Source organism: Phasianus colchicus, chromosome 6 (assembly GCF_987193195.1).
Source record: "Phasianus colchicus chromosome 6, bPhaCol1.hap1.1, whole genome shotgun sequence".
NCBI lineage: Eukaryota > Metazoa > Chordata > Aves > Galliformes > Phasianidae > Phasianus > Phasianus colchicus.
In genome coordinates this window covers 11,727,014-11,749,338 of record NC_143441.1, presented here as the reverse complement: position 1 = coordinate 11,749,338, position 22,325 = coordinate 11,727,014, and the positions used below count along the sequence as shown (strand labels likewise).

The 22,325-nt window shown below is 39.0% G+C and overlaps 1 protein-coding gene across 3 annotated transcripts in view; it reads left to right on the top strand.

The window, feature by feature from the left end:
• The first annotated feature begins 3,272 nt into the window (after positions 1 to 3,272).
• The window catches only part of DNAJC13 (DnaJ heat shock protein family (Hsp40) member C13), a 52,628-nt gene continuing 33,575 nt past the window's right edge, over positions 3,273 to 22,325 (top strand). For 2 of the 3 annotated variants that reach the window (XM_031590312.2, XM_031590311.2), the window contains exons 1-16: positions 3,273 to 3,410; positions 9,614 to 9,694; positions 13,720 to 13,795; positions 14,307 to 14,456; positions 14,812 to 14,853; positions 15,422 to 15,622; positions 16,708 to 16,914; positions 17,007 to 17,102; positions 17,233 to 17,324; positions 18,122 to 18,288; positions 18,385 to 18,464; positions 18,544 to 18,713; positions 19,602 to 19,701; positions 19,923 to 20,030; positions 20,466 to 20,621; positions 21,342 to 21,398. In XM_031590312.2, the coding sequence (XP_031446172.1) occupies positions 9,627 to 9,694; positions 13,720 to 13,795; positions 14,307 to 14,456; positions 14,812 to 14,853; positions 15,422 to 15,622; positions 16,708 to 16,914; positions 17,007 to 17,102; positions 17,233 to 17,324; positions 18,122 to 18,288; positions 18,385 to 18,464; positions 18,544 to 18,713; positions 19,602 to 19,701; positions 19,923 to 20,030; positions 20,466 to 20,621; positions 21,342 to 21,398 (1,770 nt within the window). In that variant the 5' untranslated portion in view covers positions 3,273 to 3,410; positions 9,614 to 9,626. Of the gene's footprint in view, positions 3,411 to 3,509; positions 3,627 to 9,613; positions 9,695 to 13,719; positions 13,796 to 14,306; positions 14,457 to 14,811; positions 14,854 to 15,421; positions 15,623 to 16,707; positions 16,915 to 17,006; positions 17,103 to 17,232; positions 17,325 to 18,121; positions 18,289 to 18,384; positions 18,465 to 18,543; positions 18,714 to 19,601; positions 19,702 to 19,922; positions 20,031 to 20,465; positions 20,622 to 21,341; positions 21,399 to 22,325 lie in introns of those variants that run through there. The other variant, XM_090142438.1, reaches the window with a different exon arrangement.

The window sequence follows — 22,325 nt, the reverse complement described above, 5'->3', positions numbered from 1 at the left end:
CTTTGAACTGCTGGCATACTCTAAGCATAGCCTCAGTGTATTTTGGGGTTAACAAGAAGATCAAAGACTGATATGTCACATGAGTCTGATTCCCAGAAGGCCCTTTGTGCATGCTAAATATTGGATTCTGCAATGAATTAGGAGCAAAAGCGACAAGATTCATGAAAGAGGTTGGATCTTGCACACTTATCACACCCTTGCCCATATGAAAATCTTTCTGTTATCCATTGACAGTCAAATCCTATAACAAGTCAAAGTATTAAGTCAGCAGCTAGAAGTAATAACAAAAATACAGCTGTTAAGCTCATTCCTCTATGAATTATCCTACCACACTTAACTACAGTGTGCCACTTAGATACAGTCAAAGAGGTTTGCATCACTGATGCCCTATCACTTCGTGGAAGAAAAATAGAAGGTGGGCTCAAAGTTGATAATCCTACACCATACATAAGTTATGAGTAAGAATGTAAAACTGTGTCTTCCCAGTTCTACCAGAAACTTATTTTCTTGTAAGACAACAAATGGTGGAAAAATCTCTCCTTTCTCCAGAAAGCTGAACAACAACAACAAAATTCTGCCTCATCATTACAGACAGTACAGGTAAAAGAAGTTATTTTGTCCTTTGCTCACTGCTTGCAGGCTGGGTAGAAACTCATTCTCTGTTATTGCCAAAAACGATAATAAATCTGTTTTTAAAACATTGGAGTCCTGTTACTATAGGCTGTTTTTTACAATCATTGTATTTACTGCTCCTGCAGAAGACTGGCTCTCTGCTCTCTCAAAGTACAGTAGTGTGCAGGAGGAAGAAATAAGCCATCCTAAACCACTGTCTTTCAGATTAGATGCTGATAACAGAAATAGTCCACTGGAGTGTTAATTATTTAGTAGTGGACTGGAACTCTTCATTCCTTCCGGATTTCAATAATTGCATGTAAGGAGAGACCTTGCTTCCTAGACTGAAGGTCGCCTTAACTCTTAACAAATTGCAGCATTTAAACTGACAAGGTCAGACTGATATTTGTATTACTTCTAGAACTTTAATCTAAGGAAGTACTAAAGTAATGAAGACGGGTTCCCTTCTCCAAAATGGACTGAAGCAACTGAACATTTTGTCTTTGAAAGACATCAAAACTGTGCATTACTATTCTTATTTTAATACTGAGATGGCCCTAGCACAGCTCCTGACTATAAGTGATTGGATAAACTAAGGGTGAAACAGTGCCTGTATCACAGCTAATAATAGAACTGCCATCAACTTCAATGCTACAAGGATTTTGCTGACTTTTAGTTTATTTATTTTTTAATAAAATTCTAAGCTTTAGAATTGGAGAATGGTGGTAAAATGCTCCACATTTCCTGTATTCTAGGCTCTCTACAAAAGTTAAAATAAACCCCAACAAGGTTACATCTCTAAAAGCATCCAGTAGTAACACATCTCATAAGAAGTGACCAAGAACATTAGAGTGCTGTTGTCTGTATACAATCATGATTTCATGGATGCTTTAACATGAAACAGCTACAAAACCCTGATCTACTTTAATTTCTGAAAAATACTGTACCATGTTGTACAATACAGACAATTCATGGAAATGATCTGCTTTTTCTCTAAGTCACTTCTTCAGTTCCACTTTCTCACATCTGTATTTTCCTTTTATCATCCCCCTGCATTATAACCATTAAAATTACTACTTGTATCAAAGCATGCCCAGAAATAGAGGTAATGTATAAAAGAACAACAGGTAAACACATAATTTATTTCTGAAATGCTAGATGGAGCTGACTTAAATATGCTGAAACATGGTCTGTTTCCTGATCAAAATGAAAATATTCATTGCTAGCTTTTTTTATATCAGTTCCATTATACAAATACTTTTTTTTGGTGTCTAGTAATAAACATCTAACAAGCCGATGATTCACCTGCTGTTTTACTTATCAATATTGACATGAATAATATACTAAGACTAAATTTAATTCCCCTGAATAAAGCAAACCCTCCAGCCTTATCAACTCGTCAACAACCAACTCTTCTGAATCATATCGCTTCTCCTCAAAATTAGATTTCTATAGTTCCTATGTTGAGAAAACTGTGCATCTTAACTTTTTTCTCAAACTTCTGTGACCAAAGTAAGTTCTCACCCTCCCCAAAGTAATCTTCATTGTGCTATTTTAACATGGTTCCCCAAACTCAGGACAACTGTAAAATGACTTATCAATCATTTTAATATCTGCTGTAAAACGTAAGGCATGAAGAATGCTTTATGTGACATTGAAAAGGTTATTACAAAATAGCAATGTGCAGCCTATAATTTTAAACTTATCCTTTTTTTTTTTTTTTCCCCACCCTCCCAGATAGAATCATAGAATGGCTTGGGTTGGAAGGGAGCTCATTTAGCTCTGAGTCCCTGCTGTGGGCAGTCCTGCCAGCCACTCGACCAGGCTGCCCATGGCCCCATCCAACCTGGCCTTGAACACCTCCAGGGACGGGACATCCACAACCTTTCTGGGCAGTCTGTTCCAGCACCTCACCATTCCCATAGTAAAGAACTCCCCCTTAATATCTAATCTAGATCTCCCCTCCTTTCACGGTATGATAATGTACGGCCTTAAAGAGGTAGCTACAGGTTAGCAACGCTGCGTATCCAATTAAAGCATCGCTCTCATTAGTGACACACACCTCAGTGATGAGCAAGAAACCACCACCAGGCCTCAAGAACACTTAACCAAGATGCAGAGGGCATGGAAAACTGGCAGAGCTGCAGCTCTCCTTACCACAACACACGGTTTATCCCCCCCCCAAAAAAACCCTGTAATTTAAACTCTGAACATTCTCCAAAAATCACAAAAGCAAATTAACAGATGCGAGAAACGACCAGCGAGCCCCAAACTAATCGGTGTAGCCAAGAGAAATCGGTGTAAACACAACAGAAAAAGGAGAGCTGCCAAACTCGCAGGCAACCCCCGCAACCGCCGCCCCTCAACGAGCCGAGCCCGCGCCCGCCCCGCCAACTCCTGCGCTGAGGTGAGAGGAAGGGGAGGGCGGCTTCCCGCAAGCGCACAGGCCGCGCTCCCCCTCCCGCCCGTTCCCTGTAGGGCAGGCAAGGGGCGGGAGGAAGGCGGGAGAAGCGGCTTCGCGGGCCGGCCCAGGGGGTGAGGAGAGGGTGGGGGGGAAGAGCAATATATCAGCTGACCGTGTCCCGTGACGGGCCCGGGTCTGACGGCGTCTGCGTCGAGAGGGCGGTCTCGCTGCCGGAGCTAAGATGGCGGCCTCCAGCGCCAGACTCTGAGGGGGTTGGAGAGGTGTAGCGGCTGCCGGGCGGGGGGCGAGGGCTCCGCTCAGTGGCCCTTCACCCCGATCGCTGGAAGCGCGGCGCCGGTGGGGGCGGTCCGGGCAGCGCGGGCTCCCCGGCCAGGTAAATCCTAGCGGCGGGGGGGGGAGGCGAGGCGAGGCGAGGCGATAGCGGCGGCCCCCGCCTCCTTCCACAGCCCCGGGCGGGGCCGCCGGGCCGTGAAGCGCTGCCCGTGGGGTGGGGGCGAGCGCCTGGCCGCTGGGCTGCGAGGGAAGCGTAGGCTGCCGCGGTGTGGCGAGAGGCGGACGTCGGAGGTCCCCCCGCTGGCCGCTCCCCCAGGTGTGGAAATGGGCGCTGAAGCGGCGCGCTGTCCTGTGGGAAGGATGGGTCAGTCTCGGTGCTCAGCCTGCCCTGCGTGCCTCGTGCAGCTCTTGTGGCCGCGGGGCAGAATGTGTCTGGATAGGCACCCGTGCGCCTATTAAAAGGGGGTACCTTATTGCTATCCTCCCTGCCACAGATCAGCGTACGGTCAGCCTGAGGTGCTTTGGAAATTATTTATGAAGAATGGGGAAGATTAGGAGAAGGCTTGCGCTTGTGCCAATGAGGCTTCTTCATTTTTTCAGTGTTAACAGTATGTCTGAAGAGCATAGGCAGAATTCAGCGTATACCTCAGAAAAATCTACCCTTGACGTGCTTATTTTTCACAGTTAGGAAATTTCTTACCACGGTAGCTTTTCACTACTTGCATTCTGGGAGTCGAACCAAGCAGGCAAATGAAATGGCTGTGTGTGCAGCGGTGTGCCCACAGCCTGCAGGACTGTGTCCCACCCGCTGCTGTGTGCCCTGACAGCTGCACGGCAGGCGCGAGCTCCGAGCTGGGAAAATGCTGTCTAACTGCTACGGTGTGTTGGCATTGTTTTAGTTTCGTTTCCAGCCTTGTGCTCCCAAGCTGTGGGAATGTTTGGATTTGGAGTCCGTGTGAATGTGTTTATTCTCTGCTCTGGAGCTGCTTCTGAAGTTTAGGTCATCTGGAATGTTTTCCCTTTTCTTCTTACGCATTTCCAGAAATTGGATCAATGGTGGTGAATCTGAGAAAACAAATTTGGATAGATAGCTGCTTTGTTTCAGATTCTATTCTGATTCTGTTCTATTACTGCTGATTAAGTAATAAAGTCTTCCAGAAAATAGTCTGTTTTAGAACTGAAGCTTTGATTTCAAACAACTGTTACTTCTGGCTGATAAACAGACTGTTTCTTCAGGCTACTTGCCTGTAGTGAGATTTGTAGGGAAAGAGGGAAGGCTGCTCAAGGGCTTAATCTCTGAATTGAGTTAGTAAGATGCTACACAACGTCTGCCACAACTTGGTTCAAAATAACAGATCCAATATTATGGAGGTAAAAACAATGCTTGGCTGTAGCCTCCTTCATTTTAGAGATCTGCATCTCTGTTCAATTCCTCTCTGATGTAGATGGCCAAGTGCCAGAGCACTTAACCAGAAATTCCTTTCCATTACTACTGGAAATTCTTCCATTTGAAACAAATTTATAAGTGTTTGGAGTCTCAGAGCTCAGTATCTATCCCCGTGTTGCACAGACTTTCCAGGAACTTTACCTTGCATTTTAGCCTTGCCAGAATAAATTTCTGAAATGATTTAATTTGTATTTCTTACTCCTCTGGGTGTCGTGTGGTTTTCGTCATGGTTTCCAAAGATTTAATTGTCTTGAGGAACTGAATCACTGCATTTCTGGTGCTACGCTAAGGACTGCTCTTACAGGCCAGATCTAATTTCAGACCTTCAGTGACTTTTCTTTTAACCTGTTTCAGATTCAGTAAATGAAGCTTACTGATGTAAAAAAACCAAACCAAAACCAAAAAAAACCCTCCACCTAGTATTCAACTATTTCTTGATGTATTGAATATTCAACTATTTCACTTTTCAGCTTGATTGTAAAAAGGCTGCTCTCATGCCAGAAGAGACTTGATTATCATTCTTTACAGCTAGTACTTGATATAGAACTGTACTCTGAAAAAACATGACAAGGTGGCTAAACTATGACTGAAAGGGACACTCCTTATTTTTTTATCCATTAATGAGAAAACACTTTTGTTCTCATACCTGTTTGGCTAGTGGATCACTTTGGTTCATTGATTCATCAAAAAGTTGATCTAGACAGAGTAGAAAAAGAGAACATGCACAGGACAATTTGTCTTCAGTCTGAGTGGGAGCAGTCAGCTGAGATGGACACGACTGTAACCACTGTCGTTCCTGGTAGTAGTGAGGCTGAAATTCTCAACCTGTTTGCGTCCAGATTTAGTGAAGGCACTGATGCTGCTGTGGCTGAGGTAGCCTGCAGTGATTGTCTTTTAAGGATCTGTGTGGGTTTCTTCTTTCCCACCTTGCAAAAAGAGCTGTGAGTTCCTGCACAAAAGGTGAACAAATCTGTTTCCAAAATTTATTATGCTGTAGTACTTTAAGAGCAGAGCATTTGCAGGGAAGAATTTAATGTTTCCTGAAGAATCTGTCTGAAGGTGAAACTCTGCCAATTAGCAAACAGAGCAGTGAAAGAGGCAAGTGAAACCTAGACAGCTAAAACTTTTCGGTGCAAATGAAAATAATGTTTTAAAGCTACAGTAGATACCTAAATGACAGGAATTAGGTTCCAGAACTGTAAGCTAAAAGGTGTTCATGTAGAACTGCAGATAAACAGAACCATGTTCTTTACCAGTGCCTTGCTCTCACTTTTGTTCAATTGGTCACTGTTTTTTATCCTCTTAGCATGCGTTCTCTCTCAGGAAAGTCACACTTCAGCTTTAAGTATAATCTTATCAATGCTTCTACCCTCCCATCGTGACAGTGTAGTGGAACAATCCTATTTGGGGCCCTGCACTGCTACCTTAGCGTAGGTTAGAACTTCACTTAGGAGAGAGAGAGAGAAGATTCCTAATAGCATAGAAAAATATGGCCAGGGAAAAAGGCAGTTGAATTCTGTAATAAATTTTGAACCTACAGGCAAACTTCCGACGGCACACTTAAGTATTCCTCAGCTTAAGTAATTACAGCTGTGCCTATTGCTTTGATGCTTACAAGGTCATAGCTTCTTTCCAACGCTACAAGTATTAGTTTAAGACTGACTTATCTCTGTTTCCCGAAATAGACTCTAGTTTCCCAGCTGGTAATTTTGTCTGAAGGATGTGAAAAAATGGAGAATTGATAAGTGTATGAGGGTTGAATGCAGCTAGTGTATTGCACCTATTCAGGTAGCTTAAATTCAGTGGCAGGGTTGTCCTGGTAGCGGTCCAATCTCTTTAATTTTAGGGGCTGCTGTTTGTGGTACATGCAAAACGGAGATGAGGTTTAACTCTTCCCCAAAAGCTGTTCCACTGCTACTTAAAGTACTGTAAGAACCAAAAAGAAAAGCATTGTCGAACTTCTGTCTTGTGGGATAAACTAATTAAACTATTCAGATATTGAGAGGTGCATTAGATCTTCTCTGAACATAATATGCAAGTCATGGGCAATGTTTTGCGTACAGGAACCTCAGGTTTGTTGTTTGTGTGGTTGTTTGTTTGTTTTACTGTATTCCACATTCAGCATGCTCTCTTATTCAAACAAATGAAACATGTTTTTAAAATATAGGCAACTAGTCTAAAAACAGTAGAAATAGAGCTGAACTTTGATCTGTTACTAAAACTGAGAGCTACGTGTATAGGATATCTAAAATCTGTGCTACAGTATCTTCACAGCAACCTTTGATGCGATTTGCTATTAGTGGATGCTGCAGGGCATTAAAATAATCATGACAATTGAGGCCTTGTAGTCTTGACTGCTGTTAAAAGTGTAATGCAGCATTTAACTTTAGAAAGATGACTGACTTGGCATAGAAATGGACTTAGATGGCAGGAGAAGAAGGCAGAGGTAATAGTAAGAGTGTTGTCTTTTGGTGAATTAATATTGATATGACTAAGCAGGCCACTGCATCTTACACTGGCGCTATGGCTAAACGTGGTTATTAATAAAACTTGCTGTGGTTGTACTATCAGGTGCTGAAGTTACAGTGTCTGAGTCAAAGGAGGTAATGTTTCATTTTCTTATTTCTAAGACTGTCTTTGACTAGAATTGCTTTTTCATCTTGCCCTCACTGTGGAACTATAGGCAACTACAAAATAACCTCTGAACTTCTGAGCAGCAGCTCAGAACACTCAGCTATTGTTAGCCTTATTCTCTGTTAGACAGCAGGAAAATGTGTACAAGAATTGTCACTAATTCCTGGCATATTATGCCTTTCTTCTATTCTTCTCAGTGGCAGAGATTGTTGCAGTTACTCTGCAGAGGCACAGTGATGAGTAAAGCATTAAAGCTTAATGATTTTACTAGTTTTAGTCGAAGGAGAAAAAAAAAGTGGATTTGTCACTTCAACTATGCTTACAAGACTTTATGTATCAGTATCCTGAATCTAGTTAGATGCTGCTGTCAGAATTGGTGGAAGGGACTCCTGTGTGTTCCTTAGAGCTATATCAGAGCTGGATGTGTGCAAGTGTGAGAGCATCTTGCTTTACTCTAAAGCAGGTGGTGGTCAGGTCTGGGAGATGTAAGAGCTGATTTGAGAAGTCTGGCGCTGACAAAACTGTGGAGTTTGCAGACAAATCAAACTTGCAGTTTCATACTTAATGGAGGTTGTCTTGCTTTAAGCTTATATTCTACTTGTTGATATGTTAATGGCAAGAAAACTAGTTCAAAAAGGAGATGCATGAAGATTGGCACTTTATTCTGAAAGCTAACTTTAAAAATTATCACATCTGAAATGTGCCACTGTGTATCAAACTCAGTAGTTTGGACAAACTCAGCGTACTATTTTGGCATTTACTCCTGAAAATTATATGTCATAGTTTTCCAATTTAGCCTGTTTAAGGACTTCAGGAATGATGCTGCTCAATATCTTAACTCCTCCTGAAACTTTACTTCTGAAAGTGAGATTCAGAGAATTTAGCTTGCTACAAGTCAGTGGGGTTATTAACTCTGGAAAATATGACTTGAAGACTGAGTCACTGAAATACGTAAATATTACTTTCTTTTTTTTTTAACCTGGGGGTTGTGCCACAAGTTCTCTTTGCTAGGTAATAGTGATTGTGCTGACTCCACCTGAGGGAAGAAATTCTCAAATTAATTTCAGTCGGGCTATTTGTTTTTCTTACAACTATGTGACTGCTAAGGACTTTGCTCAGAAAGAGAACAGCCGTAAGTTGTAAGCAGTAGAAATTAGGAATGAGGAAATTTTCCATTGATGATCAAGTAGAATTGTCTGAATGCAGAAAGATAACCAGATTATAGCAGTGCGCTGAGTTACTTCAGTGTTGCTTCAGGCAAGCAATGAATATGAAATCTTGCAGTTGTTGTGTGATGTTCCAAGGCTGCTGTTACACTGGTACTAGTCAAGTAATCAAGGATAGGGAATCATGTTTTTACGTGTTAAAAAATAAAATTAATGCAATAAATGCAGTAAACAGAGGTAAGAATTTTACTCTTAAGTTCTTTGCACGCTTAAAAAAGTAAAGCAAAGTAAAACAGAAACCTGACTTCCCAAGTACTCAGGATGCAGGAGTTGCAATTGTAAAAGTTGGTGTTTAGTGTTCAGAACAGTTCCTTAGAACTTAGCTGCTCCAAAACTAATGATGCAATTAAGCAGTTGTCAGCAAGTCTCACTGAATTCCTTTGTGTGTTTGGGGAGTAGATATTAATGTATGAAATAAGTATGTCAGGATGTTAGCTGTGGAATTGCTTCAACTTCTACAGCACAGAGGAGGGTATATAGTAGCTAAGCAGTGTGCTTGAAGAGCTGAGTAAGCTTCTCAATTTCAAGTTGCATTTCAGACTGAAAAAAACTGTTCTGTTTTTCCAAATGGCTTTTACTATTTATTTAAAAAATAGCAACACAAGTACCCTATGTCTGTAACTAAGCTACTGGGCTCATTTCAGTCTTATAGAATTGCCAGGATGCTGGTGTTCTGGAAGTGACTTAAAACTTGCTTAAATCTGGAACTGCAACGTTTCTGTGAAAGTAGTGTGACTGTGATAACATGGCAAGTAAAGGGGAGCAAATGGCTGCGCTCTAGTGCTGATAAAGAGTAACAGGTATAATAAAACAGGGAAATAAATGATTCGTGTTCAGCTCATCAAGCATTTAACCCATGTGTTGTTTGCTAAACATAAACATTCAGGCTATCTTTAAGCGTAATTAACAGAGCAATGAATTGAATGTTTTAAAGCATATTAACGATTAGTGAACTTCAGCTGTAAGTGAAAATCATGATGTTTCTCTTATTCCTAGGTTCTGGCACAAAATGAATATAATTAGAGAAAACAGAGATCTTGCTTGTTTCTACACAACAAAACATTCATGGAGGGGAAAGTAAGTAGTTTGAAGTGTTGTTTAATGTTGTATGTGACATTTCTCCTTGCCATAATTGGATTTATCTAGGTAGTTTTTTGTATTCACAGATGAAAACTGAACTAAAGGCTCCTCCTGCACAGTCTCTGAACTGACTATGTCTTCACTAGAATTAGAGTTTTAAACATCGTGTTTCAGCCTACCTTTGTACATGTTTCCATGCTTTGGTCTAATACTTAACATGTTGTGTAATAGATTATCTGTTAAACTACTGAGATTATTTCTAGCAACAGACATCCTCAAATATACACTTATCTCTAGTGGAAGTCTCTTAGATTTAGAAAATGAATCTTCAGCAGTGCCTCTGTCTTCAAATGTTAAGGTACTTTTAAATAAAAGTATCCTTTAAGTTCTCGTATCTGTTATATTGTTTGGAGTTAGCTGTTAAACACACTTTTTGAAGCTGTGCAGGGATTTCCTTGGTAATGTTGCCCACTGTCCTTCTCATGAGCTTCGTGAAATGGTGAGATTTTTGCTTGCTACCTAAACATCACCAGAGTAGAGAGGGTAAGTTGTCTGCACCTCAGGAGAGCAAGTTCTATTTTGTTCTAATTATAAAACTGAACAATGGGGCCTGAATCTGCTTGGACAGTAAGTGGAAACTGACTTATTTTGACTCGTGATTTAACTCAGTGGGCAATTAAGCACCACACAGCCATTCGCTCACTCCTCCCAGTGGAGCAGGGGAGAGGATTGAAAAAAATTAACTCATCACTTGAGATGAAGACAATTTAAGAAGAAAGGGGAAGGAAAAAAAAAAAGAAATAGTGACACACAGTGCAGTTGCTTACCACCAGCTGACCAACGCCTAACTGGTCCCCAAACACTGGCAGCCACCTGCCAGCTCCTCCAGTTTTATTTCTGAGCGTGACACCACATGGTATGGAAAATGCATTTGACCAGGTTGGGTCAGCTGTCTTGGCTGTCTCTCCTCACAACAACTTGTGTGTCCTGCACACCTGCTGATAGGGCAGCATGAGAAACAGGGCAGTCCTTGACTCAGTGTAAGCACTGTTCAGCTATCAACCTTATTCAATCCAAAATCCAAAACACAGCACCATGCCAGTCGCAATGAAGGGAATTAACTATTGCAGGCAAAATCAGCACGTGGCTTCTAATTATCATGCTTCCTGATTTCTTGCTATTAAACATTGTGAGTACTGGGGTGGAAGATGGGATTGCGGTGTGGCAGATGCAGATCTTTCTTAGTTGTGCTTTGAAGAATCATGAAAATGCTTCATTATCTAATTGGAGAGTTCCCTGTCCTTTCATCATCAAAAGCTATCCTCTGGTTAGTTCAGAGTGCACAGTGAACTGAGCAACTGCCTCTGAGGGCGAAAGCTTTCTTCTATCAGGACAGATTCTTGAGTGTGATTTAAAATATCACAATTCTAATAAGATAAATATTTGTTTAAATCAAAGCTTACCTGAATTAAGATCTACACATCTGAATTTCTGTGAGCATGAGGGACTAAGCTGTCTCCATTAGTAACAATAAACTATTATGCTGGGATTGAACACTAGAATTAGTTTCTCTCTTAATATTTCTTCTACACAATAGAAAATCTGATCTTTCCCCTGAAGTTCCTGTGCATGTCTGCAAGTTTAGGATGCATACAAATTGAACCATTTGGTGGAAGGAAAATACACAATGCTCAAATTACATCTCTTGCCCAGTACCTTCCATTGAAGTGCCTGCTCCTTTATGTTGCAAGCATTTGAAGTCACAGTAGGATGATCTTGGACTTTGGTATTGTTCTCATAAATGATCAACTTTTATAGAACCTCAAACTAAATCTAAAACAGAGACTTATGTTGAAAGCTCACTGGCACTTCACCTTTTCTTCTAATAAAAGGGATGGGATTATTTGGTGGATACTTGCTGCTTGTTATGTTGCAGCAGAAGCTTGTACTTAATATTTAAATGCACTCTTGGTATTTGCAGACATGAAATACTACTGAGCATTTAAGTCACACAGCTCTCACAATTTTAACGTGCAGCTTCATTTAACCGATTTCTGAAAAGTATTTTACTGTTCTATATGCATCCCAAGTGTCATCTATTGATAATAGGAGAAAAAAACAAACAATCAATCAATAATATAATGGATAATATTAAATGGGCCTCAATCCCTAAGTATTCATATGATGTGGCATTCTGTTTGTGAGCTGCATTACAATATTTTCCAGCAGTATATATAATGATGCTTGAGTTGGTCTGAGGTTCTGCAAATGGAACACTGTTTTATATAACTTCTGAGTTTGACAGTGCTTCTAAGAAGCTAGTGAATAGGCAGTAGTCTTTTTAATAGAAAGAAAGGACATTTGCTTCAAGTTCTTGTTCTTAAAACAGCCTGGCATCTTCAAGGCCTGGAGGTATAAATTCCATTCTGCATATTTGAAGGTGAAGGTCTGGTCAAGAGCGAGTTTAGGTTTTGTATAAGAACTAATTTCAACCTGCCTCTGTTCAGGCAACACAAATTAAGTCTTCTGAATTTGCATAGGAAGAGAAAAGGAAGGAAATAGTAAGTGAGCAAATCTGCTTTTACGTCCCGTGATCTTTGTAACATCAGAAGTGCTGATATATATAATGAATATAATTCCTATATCTTGAAATGCAAGAGTGAGTCTCAGGGAAGGGGAAAGAGCAAAAACTGTTGTGTTTGGAGTCTGGTCTACGATTGTGTGATTGTTGAAGTTTCTACAATATGTTAAATGAGCAAATACAATGTTAAACAGTGTTTTACTGCTTGTGATAAATTCTTAAGAACAGCATGAAAAAGCTTTATTTGCAAAACATAAGAGTACTTACCTAAATTGTGCAACAAGAGGAGAAGAAACAGTTCAAAAGATTTTCTTTGTATTCCAAGAACTGGAGCATTCATTGACAGACTGAATATAGTGGAAATATTAGCTGCCATAGTAACTTCAAATGTAATAGCTTCAGATGTTCATTGCTACTTCTCTTGACCTGCTTCTTAAATGATATAGTAACATATTAAATAGGGAAAATTCAACTGTATGGAACATTATGTGGGCTTTTCTAATAAATCTAGTTAGCTGTTCAGTTGATCTCTTACCTGTTTCTGCTAAGCCTTGATTTACCCAAAACTTAAATTGCTACACTGAATTTTAACAAGGACAACCAGCCAAGGTATTCTTATTTCATTCAGATTCAAAAAAAGATATCAGTGTTTAGGTCTTGTTTCTTTAGTCGAGAGAACTGTGGATTTAACTGGCTTAGTCCAGGTTTGGCTTGACTTTCTGGGTGGAGCTAATTCCAGGCAGAATTACTCTAGAACAAGAACTTTGTATGAACTGTAAGGCATTAGTAATAATCATATGTTTCAAATTCTGGTTACTTACATTGTAAAACTATTTCAGAAATTTAAGTAGTCTCTTTATGTAGTGTTGTTTCAGGATATGCTGTACAGATCATGTCTAAGAAATGAAACCATGGTAAAGCTTCACTTTCACACTTACGTATTGAAGTTGGTTGTCTTTATTTGGTGCTTCTTGTTTCTGATGTGTCTGAAATAGAAGCAGTGACCTTGCTACAGCTGTTTTTATGTACTATGGCAGTCAGTATTTTAATGTGCCTGTGAAATTGGTGTAAAATGACTAGCCACGTACTGAACTTACAGCTTCTGTGATGTGAGTCTTTCTGGATACAGTAGTCTTAGCTTTCCTCAAAGTGAAGAAAACTAGGTTTGGCCATAGTAGCACTTAGACTTGTTACAGTGTTGTGACCAGATGTGCAAATTGGATTATTTCATATTACAACTTCAGTCTGAGATAGCTTCACACAGAAGCTTTCAGAGGGCTGACCGACCTTCCGACTTCCCCTCCGCATGCCTGTCAGCATTCAAGGGGTATTATCCATTTCCTAACAACAGCTTGTATACAGCATCTTAATTTGATGTCTGCAGTTCAACAGGACTTGTATTTGATTTTTGGAAGAACTAACATATTTTTACTTATTTTAGGTATAAGAGAGTCTTTTCAGTTGGAACTCATGCCATCACCACATACAATCCAAACACTCTAGAAGTTACAAATCAGGTAACTGTTCCTTCTGAACATGGTTATTTAGAATTGCTTTCTAACTTCTGTACACCATCCAGTGTGCATAGTGACATCCTGTCTTCAGAAGCTACATAGTCTGGGATCTGAGTAGAAACAGAAGAGAGCTGCAGCAAAAACAAAAACTGGTGTTGCCTTCACCAGCTCTAAAAATATCCAGTGTTTTTTTTTGTGCTATTAGGCAACTTAATAGCCAGGAAACGATAGTTTGCTTTTGGTTGTGCTGTTAGAAATGAATAAGTTTTAGTTAGAAATAAAGTTAGAAATGGGATAAGTTTTATTACTGTAAGGCTATATCCCTGAAGGGACTCAGGGTGCTTACTTAATTTGCTAAGTATCAAATAGAAAGCTCAAGCTAAAACTGTCACCTTGTATGCCAGCTATTGTCTCATTACAGCAATTCACTTGGTAATTACAGGTATTAAGGGTTGTAAGTGAAGATGTAGTTTTAAAATTAGTAATTTTAACCTAATTACTTCCAATTGTCTAGTGGCCTTATGGAGATATCTGTAGTATTTCTCCTGTTGGAAAAGGACAAGGAACAGAATTCAGTCTAACTTTTCGCAAAGGGAGTGGAAAAAAGTCTGAAACTCTGAAGTTTTCCACCGAGCACAGAACAGAACTCCTTACAGAGGCACTGGTAAGTTATCTTCCTTCAAACAAGCAGTAATTACTTGATTATCATTACAGTCTGGTGGTTTACTGTGTTTTCTTTCCTTATGTAAAAAGTTAAGAAGCCAGTTGTCTTTTGAGCTGTTACACTGATGTTTTCAATCTAGTGCCTGTTGCAGCAACTAGTGCAGCACAGGTAGCAAGTAAAGCTACAAATACTGGATATGTTAAACTGCACTGAAATGGTGAGTCTTCAGTGAGGTTTAGTTAATATTATTTAAAATGACAAGTCAGGTGTGCCAGTTTAAATTTAGACTTCCTAGATAGATCAACTAAAGTATTTGCATTCATTTGTGGCTTTTTTTTAATTTTATTTTTAACAGAGATTCAGGACAGACTTCTCAGAAGGAAAAATCACAGGACGAGTAAGTATCTTGCTTGTCTGGTTCACATACTATTTAATGGAATGATTTAAAGATTTCTGCAGTCTTCTTGGAAGTTATGTCTGTGCTACGTGTGCTACTTTAAATAGCCTTGTAAATTTGGATCTGAAGTCTTGCTTTGAGCAAATTCTGCTTTTTCTCAAAAGCAATGAGAATCCCTTGAATGGCAGAATATTTTGAGTTCTCTTCCCTTAGCCTTGGCCTCACAGTGGTACATACAGTGAATCTCATTGGCTGAACAGCATCTTGCGTGATAACTAATTTCTTACCTATCCACAGATGCATGCAGACCACTTTCTACAGCAAGACGAACTTACTTCTTAGGATTGCTATTCTCTCTTCAAAATGTGTAAACTTTGACTGTTGTGATTTCCTTGCCAGTAGGTAGCTACTTTCCCTTAATTCAGAGTTATCATTATAGATAAGAGCACTGACCGAAGTTATATAATTTTTTCGAACTTTACTCCCACACTACTTACTAGATTGGAAAATTATTGCTAGGTAGTAAAGGTGTGTTTGTGGAAATGTCTAAAAGTAGCTCTCTCTGCAGAGGTACAACTGTTACAAACACCACTGGAGTGATACAAGAAAGCCTGTGATTCTGGAAGTGACTCCTGGAGGTATTGACCAAATTGATCCTGCAACAAATAAAGTCCTGTGCTCCTATGACTACAGAAACATTGAAGGCTTTGTTGATATTGCTGGCTATCAAGGAGGCTTCTGTATCCTCTATGGAGGATTTAGTAGATTGGTAAGTACTAAAACAACATCTCAGTATTGTATTAGGATGTTTCTGTCTGCATATTCAATAGTGAGGCTTCAGTGTAATTTGAACAAAGTTTGTGCACCTGTGGGATATGGCTGAGGATCCTCATGGTTTGCAGACAGGTTTTAAATAGTTTTTTCCACAGTAGTGAGAAATCAAAGCATTTGAGAACAGCATGTGGGGCTTTTGCTAATTGCACGTAAAAACTGTGGAGTGTAAAATAATACTGGTATATGGGTAGTGAACATAAATGCTCTGTGTATGTGGGATTTGCTGACAGTTCACAAAGTTGCAGAAGTGGCAGGAAGCACTGCTAATCTAACTAATTGATGCAGGTATTCAGGAATAGATTGGTCAGTGATGCTGCTGCTTTTTTAGGTCTTGATCTGGTATTTCAGTAACTTTGCTTGGGAAATGCCTGATGCATTGTAATGTTTTAAAATTTTAAAAAAATGTTTCTAAATACAATGTTACTAGCAGCTTAAATTGACCTCCAGAAATTTGACTGCTAACTTAAATACCACTACTTCAGTCACTACAATGGATGAACATATTTTCTAGATCAGGGTTTCCTTGTTCTTGTACTGCAGCATGCTTTTCTATGGCATAAAACTAGGAATATGTGACATCCTCTAGAACCAACCAAGCAGGATTGGATAGTGGTCCTACAAAGATAGCTCACGAGGCTGCCACGCTGTGGTTCCCTCTGGCTCCTTGCTTTTGCCAGCCTGTTGCCAAGAATGGAAAAGCAGATCATGTAGACATTTACTTTAATGCTAATATGTGGGAGCGTATCACTTAGGAATATATATTTTACATATACAATAGCTTTTAGAAATATGTTTGGGGTGTTTTGGTTTTTTTTTTTGAGAGAAATTGAAATCTAATCGTTGATGTCTTTTGTAATAAACACCTTTTCTCTTCATACACCTAACAAAGGCAACCCTAGTTTGCCAACTGCTGGGAAGATTTTCCACTGTTAAGCACTTTTATAATGAAGGATTATGTGCAGAACTGTGATTTCTTGTAGTGTGCCACACATTTTACCTGTTTCTTGTCAAAACTTGCAGCACCTGTTCGCATCTGAGCAAAGGGAGGAAATTATCAAAAGTGCAATAGAGCATGCTGGCAACTTCATAGGCATCTCTCTGCGGATAAGGAAAGAATCTTTAGAATTTGAGCAATACTTGAATCTTCGCTTTGGAAAATACAGCAATGATGAATCTATAACGTCTTTAGCAGAGTTTGTTGTCCAGAAAATAACACCTAGACACTTGGTAAGGGTATCACACTTAACTAACTTAGTTTCTCTGAAGTGCTATGAATTCTATCCTAACGTATCCTTTTTTTTTTTTTTTTTTTTTTTAAGGAACCTGTGAAAAGAGTACTTGCTCTTACAGAAGCTTGCTTAGTTGAACGGGATCCAGCTACTTATAACATTGTGACTTTGAAACCTTTGGGTGAGGTAAGAGTAAACCTTCTTTAGTAACACTCTTTCAAGTTGAAGCTCTAACAGTACAATTTTGATAATGTGTATAAAGTATTTAGGGGTTATAAAAATAATGTAACTTTATGAATATGATTCTTTTTTCTAGGTGTTTGCAATAGTATGTGACTGTGAAAATCCCCAGCTTTTTACCATTGAATTTATCAAAGGACAAATTCGGAAATACTCTTCAACAGAAAGGTAACTTGGAGTTCCTGTGGATTATGAGTTCAGGTGTTTGTCACTTGTCACTGTAGTCTTATGGAGTCTCAGCCTCCAGAAACTGACCCTTGAACGTGTTAACGTTTTCTTATTCTAGTGATCTGCCACACACATAAATCAGGATTTGTTACAGGATCCAAATCTCTCCCCTTTACATTCATCTGAACTTCAAGTAAATCCACTGAAAGTTTTCAAATGATGATGTAAGAATGTTCAACAGTTTAAAAAGAGAAGAAGGGTGTTTCTTGTAAACAGTATTGTTCTGTGCTTGTTGTTCTAGGTTAGGCTGTAAAGTAAGTGAAAATAAAGTGTTATTGAAGTAGAGCAGTAATATGAGAACTGTAAAGAAGACAGCTCAAAGGCTCAACACAGTCTTAGTTGATTCTACTTGAAACAACCAACAGAATATTAGTCCTGAGTGTGGTTGCAGTTGTAATGCAGTGTAATCCTGCTAAGTGAGGTTTTGTGGAAAGGACAAGGAAGAATCAACTTCAATGCATGTAACACATTCACAGATAATCTAGAGTTGATCCCTTTAGTGAAAGACTGCAGCTGTCAGTAATTGATACAAGACAGTTCTGTTCTTACAGTGTAGAAAAGTACATTAAAAAATTAGACTTCTTCCAGAGGTATAGGTGTTAGCATCACTACTGGTAGAGAATCCATGTAATGCTGCTGTTCGTTTTGTTCTTGATTTCTGTTTTGACCATCTTTCTTCTTTCTTTTAGCACCACTACTCTGATCTAACTTTTGGGCATGTCTTCTTCCCAATCCAGAGATTCCCTCCTAGCTAGTTTGCTGGATGGAGTGAGGGCTTCTGGTAATAGGGATGTCTGTGTGAAAATGACCTCCACACAAAAAGGCCAGCGCTGGGGATTACTCAGTATGCCTGTAGATGAAGAAGTAGAGAGCCTTCATCTGAGGTTTTTGGCTGCTCCTCCAAGTAAGCTGAAGCTTGTTACATTTTTTTTTATAATGCTCTTTTAACCATCCACAAGCTCAGTCAGATGCTGCATACTTAAATTTTTTCTTCTTCCAGATGGTAACTTTGCAGATGCTGTATTCAGATTCAACGCTAACATTTCCTACAGTGGAGTACTACATGCAGTTACACAGGATGTAAGAACAAATCCTCTGCCCTTCCTTTTAAGATGTTGTTAATGCATAAGTATATTAATAATTCCTACTCCTTAACCAGGGTCTGTTCTCAGAAAACAAGGAGAAACTCATTAATAATGCCATAACAGCACTGCTCTCACAAGAAGGAGATATTGCAGCATCTAATGCAGAGCTTGAAAGCCAATTCCAAGCAGTAAGAAGACTGGTGGCTTCAAAAGCAGGATTCCTTGCCTTTACTCAACTTCCAAAGTAAGTGAGAAGTCTTTTAAGCTTGGAAGCTGTGGTGAAAACAGTTTTGGGGGTTGTTGGTTTTTGTTTTGTGGTTTGTTTGTTTTTTGAGCTTTTTTGTTTGATGTTAAAAGTTGAGAATTTGACTTAAGGCTCCTTCTGAAAGTCTGGAAGGTTGTGCATATCATTATTCCCAGAACTTTAAGGCTGTCATTGGGCTTTTATGTAAACTAAGAATCTTAAGTGATCGCTAGTTTGTAAAGCTGATATTTCTTTCCTAAGTACTTTCCTTAGGGTCAGATACCATTCAATGATTTTTTTTTTTTTCCTAGACAAAATACTTCTACAATGCACCTTCATCTGTCCTTGAAGTAGCTACTTCAAGCATAAGGAACAATATTGATGTCATTACTATCTTCTTCAGTTCAGCATTAAATTTGATCTTATGTTATAAGCTGAGCTGTACTCCTGCAGTAATAAGTATAGGCTTCTCAGCGTTTGTCTTAGTTGGCTAGCATAAGGAAAAAGGAAAAAAATGTTTAATGTTCTTCTGAAAATGAAATTTTTCAGAACACTTCTGATTTCAGATTAATGGGGCAACTGAATGATGTGAAGAGTAACATACATAGTCTGAGACCTTTAAAAAATTGTGATTTTTTTTTTGTGTGTGTGAAGTGTCTTGCATTAATCCCTTGTATCTTGTAACTATACAAATATGCCTGATTTTTGTGATTGCACTGCATATTATCAGTGAAGTCTAATGTTAATGTGTTCCTACCAAAAAACATCAGGGTTTTGGTTTGCTAAATGCAGTGTGAACAGGCTGCTTTTGGTCCATGACTAGACTTTTAACTTGGAAACACTCCTATCTGATCTTGATAGTTTCTGCTTTTTTTGCTCTTTCAAAAGGTTTAGAGAACGATTAGGAATGAAGGTTGTGAAGGCCCTTAAAAGGAACAATGATGGAGTAACCCATGCTTCTATTGACATGCTTTGTGCTCTTATGTGTGTAAGTATTAAGTTGTAATATCTTTCACTTTGTAATACGTGATGTCAAGCTAAAAGCTGTAGAAATAGGGACTGCAGTTCAGCTGGCAGTGTGCTCAGACATAAAGTAACTTGAGATAATATTTTCTTTGAACCTGCAGTAATATGTGTGTGGCTTTTGCATTATGGCTGTTAATAATTCAGGGTTGAAATGATGATGTTTTGTGTATCTTTTTTTTATAGCCCATGCATGATGACTATGACTTGAGGCAGGAACAGCTGAATAAAGCTTCCCTTCTCTTTTCAAAGAAATTTCTAGAAAATCTGCTAGAGAAATTTAATTCCCATGTGGTAAGTTAGATTTTGAAACCAGTAGCTTCAAGTGTTTTTCCTAATTGCTGTGGAAACAATCATACTTGGCTGTATCTTTCAGTGTCTTAATACCTGGGATTAAATGCAGAAACCATAGAATAGTTTCAGTGTTAAATTAAATCTGTTGGGGTCTGAGCAGGATAGAAACGTAGCTATCTGTCCTGAAGAATCTGGGGAATGGCATATTAAAAAAAAAAAAAAAAAAAAAAAAAAAAAAGTTTGTGTGTTTAATATGAAAGGCAGGGTGCTCCATTTAACTAAGATGGTAGCATTAATTGGTACTTATGAACTTAAAGCTTAGAAAAAGTAATTTGCAATACACTCATATGGGATTGTGAATCTCTGATATGTTCTAGGAGCCAATACTTTGTCATTACTCTGAGTAATATGGCAGTGTTTTTCTGCTAATTCCAGGATCATGGGACAGGTGCTCTAGTAATTAGTTCACTTCTGGACTTCCTGACATTTGCCCTATGTGCTCCGTATAGTGAGACTACTGAAGGGCAGCAGTTTGACATGTTGTTGGAAATGGTGGCAACTAATGGAAGAACACTATTTAAGCTCTTTCAGGTGAGACTTGGCAATTATTATTCTTCTGAATGACTTCAGTCCTGCTACTGTTTAAAATACAGATTTTCCTCTCAATTTCTTAAAAAGGAAACCCTAGTGTTAACTGCTTGTAATGCTGAGTATGTATTATCAAACACGTTAATTAGTCAGTAAATATGAGTTGTTCTTGCTTTACTGACATCAGTATGTAAAAATGAATTCTAATGTCATTAGAGCAAGAAATTAGTATGATTTTTTTTTTCTCGCTCTACTGAAAGACAAATCTGTCTACTGCTCAGCTCGTTACTGTGCTTAAACTTTATCCACCTTAAATTTTTCTGTTTGTTGCATTATCTTCAGATGTTGACTTGAGGGAGATATTCTATAGTGAATGATGTGCTAAATCATTGCAAAATAGAGTTATCTGAGGTGTGTTTCTGGAAACACCTTAAAATACGAGTTGGGTATTAAGTGAGATCTTCCTGTCAACTCTGTTATGCTGTGAATAAGAGTTAGAAGAATTAACTTCTTCAACGGAAGTCCATCTGATGACTGCTTGACAGAATCTTGTTCAAAGGTGTAGGATTGGAACTCTTCTGAGGGCTTTCACAAAACTTAGATTAATTTTTGCCCAAAGCTAGAGTTAAGAGTATCTAAATAGATGAGTTAAGGAGACTGAATCACATGGATAATCTTGTCTTTGAACTTTGCAGTAATTGTTTTGTCAACTTTCTGTTGTAGCACCCTTCCATGGCAATTGTGAAAGGAGCAGGTTTGGTGATGAAGGCAATAATAGAGGTGAGAGTTGAGCAGTGTTACTTGGAATAGTGTACTAAATATGCATTGCTTATTTCAGAAGTGCAATCTCAATACTGTCTCAACATTTTTGAGAGGGAGATTGAAGAACAGAACACTACCTTAATTCTGGGTGTTCTGATATAGCAACTTGGTTTATTTTGCACTTGAGAGTTTAGAAGGCATGCAAGTTGGGACACTAGGTAGTGCCTTGCATGTTTTCATACTGCAGTCAATGTTTGGCTGTTAATATTGTATGTAGCTCAATCACGTACCTTAGAACCACTAGACTTGTCCTGCATGTAAAAGAGGGTGTCTTAGGGAGAAGAAGCCATATTTGGGGGACTTTCTAAAAATAAATGGCCAGATGGAATGGGAAACTGGAATTTGCAGGCAACAGTGTTCCAGAGAAAGTTAGTTATTGCAGCCTCTGTTCTTTTTCTTCTTGCTTTAATGAAGGATTTGACTTGGGTAGCTTCCATACCAGAGCTATATCATGATGCATGGGCCAAGTCATAGTTCTGTAGGGGTGCTCATGGTGGTTGTATTGTGACCTTGCTAACTGACTCTCAGCACTCAGGTCTTAAGTTAGATTCTCATTGTGTCACAACAGCTTATGCATCTGAATTGCATCTAGTAGTTTCTTTGAATGGAAGTGAATGAACACTTGAAATAGAGATGTTATAAATCTGCAAGTTTCCACTGATACACCAGATAGTAATTAGCTAAATGTTGCTATACTGTTCTCAATGACTCTTATCATTTGAAATAAAGAGGGGCATGGCAAAGAAAAAATGGAACAAAAGTGGTGTTTTCAGTTACTCGTTGCAGCCAACATGTTTTGGATGAGTGACCAAATTCAAGCAACAAACAATTACTTGTGGCTGTCTTTTTTTTAATCCTGACTTGCAATTGTAGTGTGAGGGTGGT